Genomic DNA, 12,479 nt, shown 5'->3' with positions numbered 1-12,479 from the left:
AGTTCATTCCAATTGTAAGTCACCATGTTTCTGTCATATTCTTACGATCTGTTCTAAATATTATTCATATGATATTATTTGTTAAATGGTTAATAGGTTGTATTCATTTTCATTTAGGAGAGGATTTACTTGGGGAAAAAAAAAGTTCGATGTATACCAGTCTACTTCTATTTTGTACTCTGGGGGTCCCTGGCGGTAAATATTGGTAATGCATGTCGTATACCTTGCACTGCATGCGGATGTTGGCTGCCTCACCGCCGCCCGCCGGCTCCGCTTTTAGCTCGGGCAGAGCTTGTTGTGGGACAAACGCTTGCCGGCGCCTGGTTGGCTCTGGCGGATGAAGATGAGGGTGGGCTTGTTTTGTGTTTAGGGTTTTGGCCCACTAAATACTGGTACTTCTACCACATTCCAGTGAAGTTGGAGCTTGGCTCCTTTTGGAGGTCACGAGAGTTTGGCGGCGGCGCATTCCAAGATGTTTGAACTGTCCAAAAGACAATCATTGCTCTATAGCTTTTTTTCTAATGGCCTTTACTCTCCTATGACCCAAGCGTGTACCCATATAACGTTGTGAGAGCAAGGTGAACAGATCCAATTGCCAGATTGTGTCATCTTGCAATGTCATCTGTACTTACTGACAACTTGCAAATGGCTGTCACGTCACCATAGGCGCTCACTTAAAACACACACACACACACACACACACACACATTGACACACCTTTAGCAAGCAGCAGCAGCTCAACTAACCACATCTTTACCAAAAGTCACTCACGCACAAAATTCTACATTGAATACACTCTGGAGTATAAATGTATATTTATTTTCCTAAAAATGTATACAGACCATTGAAATGAGCCGAGGAGATACAAAGTCGAGACAAGCCACAATTCAAGACGCTTTGCCGGAAATGGACGGAAGCGGAAAACACCCCTTCGTCGGCGCCCCGACTCCAGATGGGAGCAGCCGAAGGAAACGCCGTTCAGAGGTACGCCACCCCGCTGCGCACGGACGGGTACCTGGACGGGTACCTGGACGGATATTCGGACGGATGTCCGGACGCGTGTCCAGACGCGTGTCCGGACGGATATCCGGAGTGGTAGCTGTAGCTGGCCGAAGGCTGCCTGGACAGGAGCGGCTCGGGAGCCATTTGGGGGAGCGTCACCAGCCGCTGAGGTTGGAAGGCTTGCGGCGGAAGAACCGCCGACGGCGGGTACGTCAGGTACTCCGAGTTGCGGGAGTAGACGTAGCCGTCGTTGCCCCCGCCTCTCCCGGCCTTGTCCTCGTCCCGGGCCAGGTTGCAGCAGGTGAAGAGGCACCCGCCGACAAAGAGCAAGGCGGACGACACCCAGCCGATGTAGAGCGCCTCGCCCAGCTCCCGCCGCTGGGCGTCGATCAGCAGCGGGTTGTAGAAGTCGCTGATGATGACGTGGGCCGTCCAGGACACGGGCACCAGGAGGCACAGGCAGGCCAGGAGGATGGCCACCCCGGAGCCCACCAGCGTCAGCCTCTTGAAACGGGCCTCGTCCCCCCCGCCGCCGCCGCCACCGCCGCCGCCCACGCAGGACGTGCAGCGCAGGCCCGCCAGGCTGGCCAGCAGGCCCAGGCCGGCCAGCGCCAGGGAGGCGCAGGTCAGCCCCCGGGCCGCCTGCAGGTCGGGCGGCAGGGCCAGCAGCGAGTCGTACACCTTGCACTGCATGCGGATCTCGGCCTGCTTGAAGCAGTTCATCCACAGGCCCTCGTAGCGGGTCTCGAAGACGATGATGTTCTCGCCCACAAAGGCCGTCACCCGCCACATGGGCATGCCGGTGCTGGCCGCCGCCCCCATCAGCCCCAACAGGCTCAGGAAAAAGGCCGGCAGCTCCAGCGACGGCTCGGACATCCTGACGATCTGACAATGGAGTACCCTTTTCGGGAAGGCCGCCGCCGCCACCGCCTCCGTTCTCCCTGTCGACGGGGAGGAGTTTGGGGATTTGGAGACCTGTCGCCAGGCAACCCGACTCCCCACCCTCGGGCCAGCCGTGTCTCTGTTTGCTCGCGCTTCTCACCTTTCCACCCGGTCGGACCGGGAAGTCTGTTGAAACAAAGGTGCCGGGTTACCGGGAGCCGACGTCCCGTCGAGGTCCCGTCCCGCTTTCGAGAGTCTCGGGGTTAGGTTTATGGTTAGATTGGCAACGTGGGTTTGGGCGCACACGCCATCCACGGCGGGTTCCTAACCCACGCCCGTCCGGGTACTCCGCTTTCCTCCCACCTCCGAAAAACCATGCACGCTACGCTCATTGTACACTAAATTGTCCTAAGAGTGATGGGTTACTGGTCTCATGATGCCCTGTGATTGGCTGGCATGCAATTACTTGGCTGGGATTGACTCCAGCACCCCCACGACCAATAAATGAATGTGCATGTAATCTGATAAACAAAGACAGACTGGCAGCGATGAAAAAAAGCACAAAAAAAGGGGGACAATGACGAGGGCTCATCTCTAATTTCCGACTGCAAGTAAACGCAGCACGTGATGACGTCAGGCGAGCTCCTTGTTTACGGAAGTTAGTACGTCTTTTTTTTTTTTTTTAGAAAAAGTACTAGAGTTCTACTTGTGACAAATTTGTGAATCGTTTTGCCGAGGAACATGGCGGCAATAGCAGAATAGTGCCCAATTCTCCCTTTGACGCACTGTAGTGTCTTTTGCGGAGTTGATTTGATTTGATTGGTGAACTTGTTGTTTACAAATTGCCAAGTAGGAAACGGTGAGCTCACTCGACAGCAGTTTACCCCCGTGGGCGGACTCGTGGCAGCCGATGTTCCGGTCGGACCGGTCCAACCGCCTTGCCGTGGAGGAGGACGACAACAAACGAGATAAGAGACACCTGGTGGGCCGAATCTCGGAAAACAAAGTCAGCAGAGGCCTTTCTTTTGGGGTAACGTTTATTGAGCTCCGTATTGGACAATATATAACAAGCACAACTTAATATGTACAATTGGTTGGTCAAACCCTCAACCTACGGAGGCAATACACAACAGGCCGTCAATTGACACCACCAGACGTCTAATCCATTTCAAGTGGGATTCACAAGTCGTTCATCCGTACTTGAAAGGCACGGCACGCCCCATGGGCTTTTGCTTCTGGCCCGTGCCGCGGGCCGGTCCCTTCTCCGTAGGCCCCGGCCACCTCCGCCCTAGTACTGGACCGGCGTGTAGGCCACCGACCCCGGTGGCGGCATGGAGTAGGCGGGCTGGTAACCGTAGCCGGCGGACTGCGGCGGCGGCGGCGGCGGCGGCGGCACGCCGTACGCCGAGCCGGGCCGGTAGGCGTAGGAGCCGGGGTTGTAGATCATCCTCTCCTCCGGCGTCCGCGTCTTGGGGGCGTGGCGGCACAGCAGGATGCAGCCGGCGGCAAAGAGCAGCGCCGAGGTGACCCAGCCGATGTAGAGCGCCTCGCCCAGCTCCCGGCGCTGGGCGTCGATCAGCAGCGGGTTGTAGAACTCCTGGATGATCCGGTGGCCCGTCCACGACACCGGGATCAGCGTGGTGACGCAGGCCAGCAGGAAGAGGGCGCCGCCGGCCACCAGCACGATGTGCTTGGTGCGGGCGCGGTGGTCCACCGCCTTGGTGCACTTCATGCCCACGGCCGCCGTGATCAGGGCGAAGACGGTGACGGCCACCGAGGCGCACATCAGCCCCCGGGCCGCCTGCAGGTCGGGCGGCAGGAAGAGCAGCGAGTCGTACACCTTGCACTGCATGCGGATGTTGGCCTGCCGGTAGCAGTTCATCCACAGGCCCTCCCAGCGGGTCTCCATGACGATGATGTTCTCCTCGATGAAGGCCGTCACCCGCCACATGGGCAGGCCGGTCACGGCCGCCACGCCGATCAGCCCCACGAAGCCGATGATCAGGGCCACCACCTCGCAGCAGTAGGCGTACTTGCGTTTGCGCATCTCTATCTTCTTCTTCTCCTCGTACACCGAGTCCTGGAAGGGGGGAGAAGGTTGAGGCCGGCCAGAGACGGACTGCGCCGTCTTTTGCGCTCTTACGCCGGCCAAAGACGCCAGTCGTGGCGTACCGTGATGAGGAATACTACGCAGATTCCACTCCGGGAAGACAAAATTGGACTAAAAGTGGCACCGATTCAAAATAATATTACATCGTCAAGTTAGTCATTTGAAAAATTCCCTCTCATCCAAAAGTATGGGTTTCTCAGTCACTGCGTCCACATTCTCATTTATTTTGAAATCAGTGACGTCTGTTTTTTTTCCCCCTCAGCATGACGTCATCTCTATGAATTGTTACTTTTCTAGTAGTAGCACGTTAGGCCAAATGAGGACGCCCAGATGGTCAGATTCCAACTGAAAATAAGTCAACATCAACACAAAGTCTAATTTCAATTTCTTATCTGTATCTCACTTCCCGGTTCAGCCAATCGGACGTGGAGTGCCGTCGACGACTTTTTGGCGTCCCGTCGAGCTTCCCGAAAAGCCCCGTCGGTCAAAAACCTGCCTTTTCTCGGATTCATTTCTTTTTCAGTTGTTTTTGAAGGTGGGCCGAAACGGGAAATAACTCCGTTATTCTCCATTCGATATGCTCACCTCCGCCTTGTAGTCGTCGGAGTAGGGCGCCGCCGTGTATCCCCCCGTGTAGCCCCCCGTGTAACCTCCCGTGTAGCCGGCCGTGTTGGGCTGCTTGTCGCCGTAGTAGGAGGCGCCGTAGGACTGCGGCGGCCTGCCGTAGCCGCTGTAGGCCGTGTAGGAGGCCATCTCGCACAGACTCCCCGCTTGCGTTTGAGGAGCGCCACGGGTAGAGCGCAAGATACAGACGCAAGAATGACAAACGGGTCCGTCCGGTTTGGCCAAAGTCGAAAGCCGACGTGGACGTCCAATCAATGGCTGGCGGGCCACGCCTCCTCGTCTACTTTTAGAAGTGCTTTGATTCTCGGCGAAACCGCCCAAGGAATCTGTGAAAGTGGGAGTGTCCAAAACATTGGCAAAACAAGCTTTAATTCACAGTCATCGTGCAAGAAATAAATGTGTCCATTTTTTAGGCCTACAAAATATAGCCGTGGATGTTGTCATGTGGACTTTTATTATAAATGCAAGGAGCGCGCGTGCTACAAACAGCAAGTCCATTGATTGACAAGTGGCTCCCAAAGCACATTTGGATTCTTTTTGACAGTGAAAGGAGGCCCAAAAATACAATATGATAGCAAAACAAGACAAATTTACAGCGTGTATTTACATGAGTGCAATCCACAGTGGTGGTCAAAACCATCCACGGATAACTTTAAGCCTCCAATGGCGGCCCGCTGACGTTTGGATACATTTCAAAGTTTGCATTGGCAAGCCACCCAAAGAATACAGCCGGCCGGGCGCTACGTCGGGCCGGATAGAGCGCGGCTCTCCCGCAGGGAATCTGGGCGCCTCCCTTCTGGCCGTCCGGCTCAGACGTATTCGTGATACTTGTAAAAACTGGAGGACGTCCGGCTGAACCCGCCACCCGACCCGTAGCCGTCTTTGTCGTCCGACCCGTCGCCGTCCTTGTCGCTAAAGCCGCCGCCGCCGCCGCCGAGCCCGTCGCCATCCTTCAAGTAAGACCCCCGCGGCTCCGGGTGGGTCCGCCTACGGCAGCTGACCAGCAGCAGCACGGCGGCGACCAGCAGGAGGCCGCAGGCGGCCCAGCCCACGAAGATGGAGGCCCCCAGCTCCCGCTTCCGCGACTCCACCACCAGGGGACTGTAGAATTCCCGGATGACGCCGTGCGCCACCCAGCAGACGGGCACCAGCGCCAGCAGGCAGGACAGCAGGTACAAGGCGGCGGCCGAGGCCAACGTGGCGTTCTTGGCTCTGGCGTGCTCCTGCGTCCCGAAAAAAAAAAATATAATTCAATTCAAAAATGAGTCCCGAGGTCCCGGGTTGGAACCCAGCTCAGCCCTTCCCTCGTACCCACCGGTGCCCGGCAGCAGGTGGCGGCGCGGGTGGAGAGGGCGGCCAGGAGCAGGGCCAGCGCGGCCACCACGGCGGCCACCACCATCAGGCCGCGGGCCGCCTTGAGCTCGCGCGGCAGGATCAGCATGGAGTCGTAGAGCTTGCACTGCATCCTCACCTCGGCCTGGTTGTAGCAGTTCATCCACAGGCCCTCCCACAGCACCTCCATCACGATCAGGTTGGCGCCGATGAAGGCCGACACGCGCCACATGGGCGCGGCGGCGGACGTCACCAGGCCCACCAGGCCAAGGAATCCCACCGCCGCCGCCGTCATCTCCAACTTGGCCTTCATGGTTGGATGTCGCCGCACCAATGACGGCCCGCCGGCCCGCCGTGGCCTCCCCCGCGCGTTCCGTCGGCTCGGCGGCGCGCCGGGCGGGAACGGCGGCGCGCCGGGCGGGAACGGCGGCAATGTCGCCCGTCCGGTTTTCGGGAATTTACAGCGACGCGTGAAAGGCGGCCCCGTCGTCGACAATCGGTCGTAGGTCACGTCATGTCGGAGCTTCCGTTTGCTCATTCTCCCAACCTGGGATCGAACCCGGGGATCCCGGAACTGTGAGGCCGATGTGCTAACCACTCGTCCGTGCCTCAAAACCTGACTGGCGGTTCCGTGACAGCCAATGAGTTGACGCGTGAATGAAAGCACCCTGGTATCCGCAGTGGAATTGTTTGCCCACCCTTAGGATAGGAGATAGATTCAGCTCCCCCTAGAAAAAATATATATATTTATATATACGTACATGTATTTTTATATATATATATATATATATATATATATATATATATATATATATTTTTTTTTTTTTTTTAAAATACCATGTATATGATAGCTGTTTGGCTTTAAAAAATGAGCATGTATCGTAAGTGTTTTGTGTCTTTCCTATTTCCCCTCGTCTAGCGCACCTGAACGCAATGAAGCTGGTGGACAGCTCGCTGATGAGTGGATCATTTCATTCAGCTGTGCTAGACAAAGGAAATACTTTGGAAAACAGACTGGATGACGGAGGCTAACCAGGACCGGATTTGACCTGATCAATAGTAAGTAGTATTTCGTTTTTTAAAAGTCCATCAAGTCGTAGCAAGTAGTACGTACTTCTTTTTTTTTCTTCAGATTTAGTTATACTCGTTGAGCGCGATGCCATAAAAGACCACTAGAGGGGTGTAAAACGTCCAGTGGAGCCCCTGGCTAACGTTCCCTGTTGTTGTTGTTTGTTTTTTTTCCTTCCCGAAATTGTTTGCCCAAATAGTTGCATCTTCCGTGTTTGTTTCCCACCTGGACAATCGAGGCCTTCCCAACGGTCTGTGGAGCCTTAGAAAAACACTTTATTATCATATCAAGCCATTTTCTATGTACAGGCATAAAAATGGGGAGCACAATGACTCCCAATCAGAATCGTCAGTGGTTCACATTTGGAGCAAAAAGCAGCAAATTTGGACTCTCGTTGGCTGACGAATACCTTTTACAAAATCAATAAATAACAAGAAAAAACATTGATTACGTAATCCAGTCAAGAAGCATTTCTTTTTTTTTTAACTCCTTGGTGCCTGAATGTCTGTATCAAAAATACTATGTATAGTCACTCGCATTACATTCATTCATTTTATGTTCCACTTATGCTCCCATTGTAATAAATTACATCTTTTTAAAATTGGATATAAATTGAAAAATACAACAAAAATGGAAGAACCCTAAATTAAAAAAAAAAATCTAAAAATAGAGACGGATTATATATTTAAAAAAATTAAATACTGCCATTGGAACCTCTGGGGTAGATTAAAAAAAACTAAATGACAGAAAAACTATTTTTTTTACAATATACAAATTGAATAAGAAGGATCATTGTTTCTATTTTTTTCAATTTGAGTACTCGGTCCATAATTGTAATCAAGGAGTTAAGAAAAAAAAAACAAAGAGAAATGACTGAAAGACTTCAAATATGAATTAATAAAGTTTCACCGTAAACAAAAAAAAAAGGACCGGAACATTCAAGTCAAACAGGATTAGATTAAAAATGTTAAAAATACAAAGAAAAAAAACCGTTAGTCGACTCTGGTAACCAGAGCTGGCAAACAAAATATCTTCCACTCGTAGATAGGGGCAAGTTAGCATACAGTTAGCCTAGCATGCATCTTTTTGGGATGTGGGAGGACACCGGAGCAACCGAAGAAAGACAGGAGTGGGATCGGCGCCCACGCTTTAGTCGGGCGAGGACGCTCCCGCCCCTTCTCGCCGCACCCACACGCCGCCCACGTCCTCCCCGCCGCCCACGTCCTCCCCGCCGTCCAGGGAAAGGGCGGCCAGCGAGGCCCCCGGCTGGATATCCGTCTCCTGGGGGTCCTCGTAGCCCCGCAGGTCAAACTGCTCCTCCAGCCAGCGGTCCGTGTCCGGTGGCGGGTCGCCGGCCTCCCCTTCCGGGGGAGACGGCGGGTCGGGCTCGCCGTCCAGGACCACGTCGGTGTCGATGGTGAGGCGGTTGCGGACCAGCTTCCTCCGACCCAGGGTCCGGCTCGGCGCCGAGGCTGAAACGGGAGGAGGAAAATGGCGTTTGGGGCCGTGGGTGGCTTTTGTTACTCTGTATTGTTTTTGTTTTTTTGTTTTGTTTTTGGGCTGGTGGGCTCACCCGCCCGGTTGATGATGGGGCGAGCCCCCTTGAGGGCGCACAGCCGCTTGCCGCCGAAGGGCACGTAGCGCTGGCTGAGCGGCAGACTCTCCGTCTTGAGCAGCCGCCGCCGCTGCTTCTCGCGGACGGCGCTCTGGAGCGTCTTCACAAAGTCTTTCCTGCTTTCCGGGCAACTGAGCAAACCAATCGATCAAACATGGATTCCGGGGCCGAGGCCCGAATGGGGCGGCCCTTTGTCATTATTTGCCGCCCCACTAAATAAAAGCCACTTCTCAATTGCTCCCCACCTACAACACAGCTGAAAGGCAATCTCCGGACGGCCTTCCGATTCCGACTTGGCGTGGACGATCTCGCAGGCCGAGGCGCCTTCGCCGTCTGAGGGGGAAAAAAAACGTCCGTCTTTTGGTAGCCGGTCGGGTGGGCGCCACGTCGGCGGTAACCGACCCGCGTCGGGCAGCGGCCCGACTTGCAGGGAGTCGGTGGGAATCATGTGACGATAGCGGAAGGGGGCGTTGTCCTCGGAAGACGCCGACGTCCGGTGGGAGCCGCCCTCAAAGTCAAAATAGATCAATAGTACATAAATGGCAAAGAATAGATGATCCCCTCATCATTTTCAATGTGCGTTCTCGTCACTCACCATTTTCTTTTTCTGTTTGCAGCCGTCCTTGCAGACCAGCACCAGAGCCGTTTTGAAGACTACAAAAGAGAGAGAGACAGAGAGAGAGAGAAAGGAAGCGCCCGCCCGCCCGCAGATGTCACTAAGCAAAGGACGGAAGCAGACTGAGGTACCGAAAGCGGCCACTTGGGGCTCCTTTTTCCATTTTCCCAAGGAAGCGGGCGGGTTGATCCAGGAAACGCTGACGTGGAGAAGCAGGTCGCCCATGGACAAGTCGCCCACCTGGAAATGGGGGCGTTGAAAGGAAGGAAGGAAGGTGGATTGAGAAAGCGGACGACGACGACGACGGTGCGTACCTACCTCCTTTTTGTCCCCGCCCTGCTCGGCCATGAGCTGGTCGAAGACGGCGCCAAACTCTTCGTGGATTTTCTGCATCTCGTTAATGTGGCTGGCCACTTTGTTCATGGCCTTGGTGGCGACTGGAAACAAAGACGGAGACTGGAATCTGGGTCCCTCTCTCCCAAAGCCAAAGACTCTGCCGCCAGTTCTCACCGTCCAGGTGGTAGTGCTCCTCGCTGTCCGGGTCAGTGAGCGAGTAGAGCTCCCTGAGCAGCAGCGGGTACTTGAGCACCCTCTGGATGGGCTTGATGAGGTAGGACTCCAGCGTGGACGAATGCTGACGCTTGGGGTTGCGCTGGTCCAGGAAGGCCTTGAAGTCGGGGTCGCTTTTGGCTGCGCCCCCCCCCCCCCCCCCCCCGCCGGAAAAAGGACGACCGTTGACCACCTGACGCTGGCTACGTCCACGCCGCGCTTTACCACCAAACGTGGGTGGGGCTCACCTTTGACCAGGACCTTGGGGACTTTGGTGTGGCCGGCGCAGAAGGCGCTGTAGATCTTGAAGCGGTCGGCGTAGTAGAGGAAGGAGCCGCCCAGGGAGAAGAGGATCTTCTGAGAAGGCGGCCAACGCACACGTCAGGCCACGTGCTTCATTTACAGTGGATTTGGACTTACTTTAAACTGGTCCACTCTCTCCAGCTTTTCCAGGTCGGGAACCAGCCGGGTGCCGTCCTCCAGAGTCTTGAGGAACTCCACCTGGAAGTCCACCATCTCGGGAAGGTTCCCAAAGAGAACGTCCAGCTGGAACCGCACCAGAAAGACAGCTTGATGGAAATACTTCAATTCATTGGATTTTTTGTCGTTGTTTTTTTTTTTTGGAACTCGTCAAAGTCGCCAGACGTCCCTATTCTATACTTCCATGACTTGACTCGTGGACACGTTGCTATGAGACAAACTGTTGAAGCCAATCCCCCTCTGACGCAAGATGGCCGCCAGTCACTTACGCCGCCTTTAAACGCCAATTGTTACTTGGAGAGTTTTTCCGCTCAAGAGCGAGCGCGACAGATGGCGCAGTGTCCGTCCGAGTAGCACGCGCGGCGAGTGTGGAAACACGCCGTCCTCTCGTGCTTTCCGGATGGCGGGGCCCTCTCGTCCTGGCGCAAAAGCCCACCGCCGCCACCGCCGCCACCACCACCGTTACATAAGCCAGCCGCTTGGACTGGCTTCAAGGCCGTGCGCGGGAGTGAGTGAGTGAGTGGGTGAACGAACAAACGAACAAACGAACGAAGGAACGAGCGATCGAGCGAGCGATCGAGCGAGCGAGTGGGCAGGTGAGCGCGTTGCTGACCTCGTCCTGCGTGAGAAAGCTCTCTTTCTGCAGCGGACTTAAATAACGTCCAATCAGGCAGTTCAGGTCCTGGAAAACAAAGACATTCATTGTGCGTGAGACCAGCAATAAAACAAAAAAAAAAGTACAACTTTTAGGAAAGGCTACTGACTTTGACGTAGATGCGCTCCGTCTCCACCAGCTCGCCGATGACCTTGCGCAGCTTGTCGGCGTCCGACAGCTGGCGCAGCGCGGGGGGGAAGGCCCAGTCGGGGCTGGAAGGCGAAGACGACGACGACAACGAAGAGGCGCGCTCCGCCGGCTTGGCGTCGTGGAGGCTGCGGCAGAAAGACGCCACTTGTTCCGTATTCTGAAAAAGAAACAAAATAACAAACTGCTCACGGCCATAAAGCAACAATAAATCCCTTGGCGAACTGGTAACACGTTAGCGACCGGATCGAAAGCCCCAAAACTAGCGTCGCCGGCACGGAATAAGGAGGACGCGTTCCGCTTTGGACGGAACGGCTTTGGGAAAGTCAGCTGTCGGCGGCGGCGTCACGCCGGGTCCCCAAATGACATGGGGAGGGGGGTCTGGGGGGTATTGCCGGCCCGTTTCTATAGCGACCCCCCTCTCACACCGATGATTTGGATGTCAGCTGAAATAGAGGAGGCCATCGCGGCGCCGTCCGTAGGAGCAAAACACCAGAGCAGGAGAAAAAAACAAACCAACAAAATGCAGCCATCTTGGCAGGGGCAAAGTCAAGGCAAAACAATTCACAGAGGAAGTCGTCACTAACTGCCGTGGACGGCACAGCACGTCCAATCCACTGGAAGTGCATCCGTCCCCGACCTCCCGCGTGAAATGGATTCGACGGCCGTCTTGGTGGGGTCAAACGCTTTGACTCATTTCTCAATGGAGATGATTCCATCGACGTGGACGGCGCCATCTATTATTCAGCCGTCGCCTGTTCGCCCGCGGCCATCTTTTCCGCTTCAAATGGGTCAGACGTTGACTGGACGTCAAGTCGTTTCAATTCGCCACGAAAAACCGTGGGGCGGGCATCGCCCACGGGCTTAGAGTCGGGGCTCCCGGACGACTTTGGATATGCCGGGCGGATGTGCTCTTCTTTTCACTTTTGCACTTTTAAATCGAAAAGTTGGCGTTTAGCCTTTTCTCTTACACTTCCAGAAAAAAAAAACAGATTTGGGGGGAGGGGGGGAGCAATTCGAGGATGAAGTGGACGGAGGCGGCGGCGGCGCTCTCCGGTCGCCTCGGCGACGGCCGCAGAAACGGCGAGAAAGACGAGAAGCGCGCTCACCAGATGAAGCATGTCAAAGAGCGAGTCGCACGAGCGCTTCCTGGGCCCGCTCCACTTCAGGGAGGACATGGCGGGACCGGACCTGGACGGACCTGGACGGACCTGGACGGACCTGAACGGACCTGGATGGACCTGGACCCAAGCCAATCGGACCCAAGCCAATCCAATCCAAGGCGATCCGCTTCGCTCGGCTCCGCGCGAGGAAGACGCAGGCGGCGAGTCAGAAGGGAGAGGAGGAGGATGAGGAGTGGGAGGGGCCTCCCAACGGGGGCGGGAAGGAAGGCCTGGG

At 55.3% G+C, this 12,479-nt stretch overlaps 4 protein-coding genes across 5 annotated transcripts; all 4 read right to left on the bottom strand.

Moving 5' to 3' along the window:
* Nucleotides 1-798: 798 nt before the first annotated feature.
* On the bottom strand, nucleotides 799-1,970 carry LOC144200296 (claudin-4-like). The gene has a single exon (XM_077722361.1). The coding sequence runs from the start codon at nucleotides 1,876-1,878 to the stop codon at nucleotides 979-981; it is 900 nt and encodes a 299-aa protein (XP_077578487.1). The 5' UTR covers nucleotides 1,879-1,970; the 3' UTR covers nucleotides 799-978.
* Nucleotides 1,971-2,903: 933 nt separating this feature from the next.
* Nucleotides 2,904-4,824, bottom strand: LOC144200295 (claudin-8-like). The gene is made up of 2 exons (XM_077722359.1): nucleotides 4,580-4,824; nucleotides 2,904-3,964 (listed from the first exon to the last, which is right to left on the bottom strand). The coding sequence occupies exons 1-2, from the start codon at nucleotides 4,745-4,747 to the stop codon at nucleotides 3,173-3,175; spliced, it is 960 nt and encodes a 319-aa protein (XP_077578485.1). The 5' UTR covers nucleotides 4,748-4,824; the 3' UTR covers nucleotides 2,904-3,172.
* Nucleotides 4,825-5,053: 229 nt separating this feature from the next.
* On the bottom strand, nucleotides 5,054-6,354 carry LOC144200297 (claudin-4-like). 2 transcript variants are annotated; one of them, XM_077722362.1, is made up of 2 exons: nucleotides 5,934-6,354; nucleotides 5,054-5,841 (listed from the first exon to the last, which is right to left on the bottom strand). In XM_077722362.1, exons 1-2 carry the CDS (start codon nucleotides 6,261-6,263, stop codon nucleotides 5,428-5,430), a joined length of 744 nt encoding a protein of 247 aa, XP_077578488.1. In that variant the 5' UTR covers nucleotides 6,264-6,354; the 3' UTR covers nucleotides 5,054-5,427. The 2 variants fall into 2 exon arrangements, with proteins under 2 accessions (XP_077578488.1, XP_077578489.1); XM_077722363.1 differs by having other exon boundaries at nucleotides 6,090-6,354.
* Nucleotides 6,355-7,272: 918 nt separating this feature from the next.
* Nucleotides 7,273-12,416, bottom strand: LOC144200294 (rho guanine nucleotide exchange factor TIAM1-like). Its single transcript, XM_077722358.1, has 13 exons — nucleotides 12,191-12,416; nucleotides 11,044-11,241; nucleotides 10,893-10,961; nucleotides 10,220-10,345; nucleotides 10,048-10,156; nucleotides 9,761-9,940; nucleotides 9,569-9,687; nucleotides 9,382-9,490; nucleotides 9,230-9,288; nucleotides 9,037-9,142; nucleotides 8,880-8,967; nucleotides 8,593-8,765; nucleotides 7,273-8,491 (listed from the first exon to the last, which is right to left on the bottom strand). Exons 1-13 carry the CDS (start codon nucleotides 12,257-12,259, stop codon nucleotides 8,169-8,171), a joined length of 1,728 nt encoding a protein of 575 aa, XP_077578484.1. The 5' UTR covers nucleotides 12,260-12,416; the 3' UTR covers nucleotides 7,273-8,168.
* Nucleotides 12,417-12,479: the final 63 nt, after the last annotated feature.

Source organism: Stigmatopora nigra, chromosome 8 (assembly GCF_051989575.1).
Source record: "Stigmatopora nigra isolate UIUO_SnigA chromosome 8, RoL_Snig_1.1, whole genome shotgun sequence".
NCBI classification, from domain to species: domain Eukaryota; kingdom Metazoa; phylum Chordata; class Actinopteri; order Syngnathiformes; family Syngnathidae; genus Stigmatopora; species Stigmatopora nigra.
The sequence above is the reverse complement of the archived record's forward strand: the minus strand, read 5'-3'. Positions and strand labels throughout refer to the sequence as shown.

What these genes read in the sequence shown, in the direction of transcription:
- LOC144200296 (XM_077722361.1), bottom strand. Translation starts at nt 1,878, where the DNA reads ATGTCCGAGCCGTCGCTGGAGCTGCCGGCCTTTTTCCTGAGCCTGTTG.
- LOC144200295 (XM_077722359.1), bottom strand. Translation starts at nt 4,747, where the DNA reads ATGGCCTCCTACACGGCCTACAGCGGCTACGGCAGGCCGCCGCAGTCC. An exon ending in CCGACGACTACAAGGCGGAG is followed by an intron (nt 3,965 to 4,579) that starts GTGAGCATATCG and finishes CCCCCCTTCCAG; the next exon opens with GACTCGGTGTACGAGGAGAA.
- LOC144200297 (XM_077722362.1), bottom strand. Translation starts at nt 6,263, where the DNA reads ATGAAGGCCAAGTTGGAGATGACGGCGGCGGCGGTGGGATTCCTTGGC. An exon ending in CCACCTGCTGCCGGGCACCG is followed by an intron (nt 5,842 to 5,933) that starts GTGGGTACGAGG and finishes TTCGGGACGCAG; the next exon opens with GAGCACGCCAGAGCCAAGAA.
- LOC144200294 (XM_077722358.1), bottom strand. Translation starts at nt 12,259, where the DNA reads ATGTCCTCCCTGAAGTGGAGCGGGCCCAGGAAGCGCTCGTGCGACTCG. An exon ending in CGGGCCGCTGCCCGACGCGG is followed by an intron (nt 8,968 to 9,036) that starts GTCGGTTACCGC and finishes TTTCCCCCTCAG; the next exon opens with ACGGCGAAGGCGCCTCGGCC. An exon ending in CCCCATCATCAACCGGGCGG is followed by an intron (nt 8,492 to 8,592) that starts GTGAGCCCACCA and finishes CTCCCGTTTCAG; the next exon opens with CCTCGGCGCCGAGCCGGACC.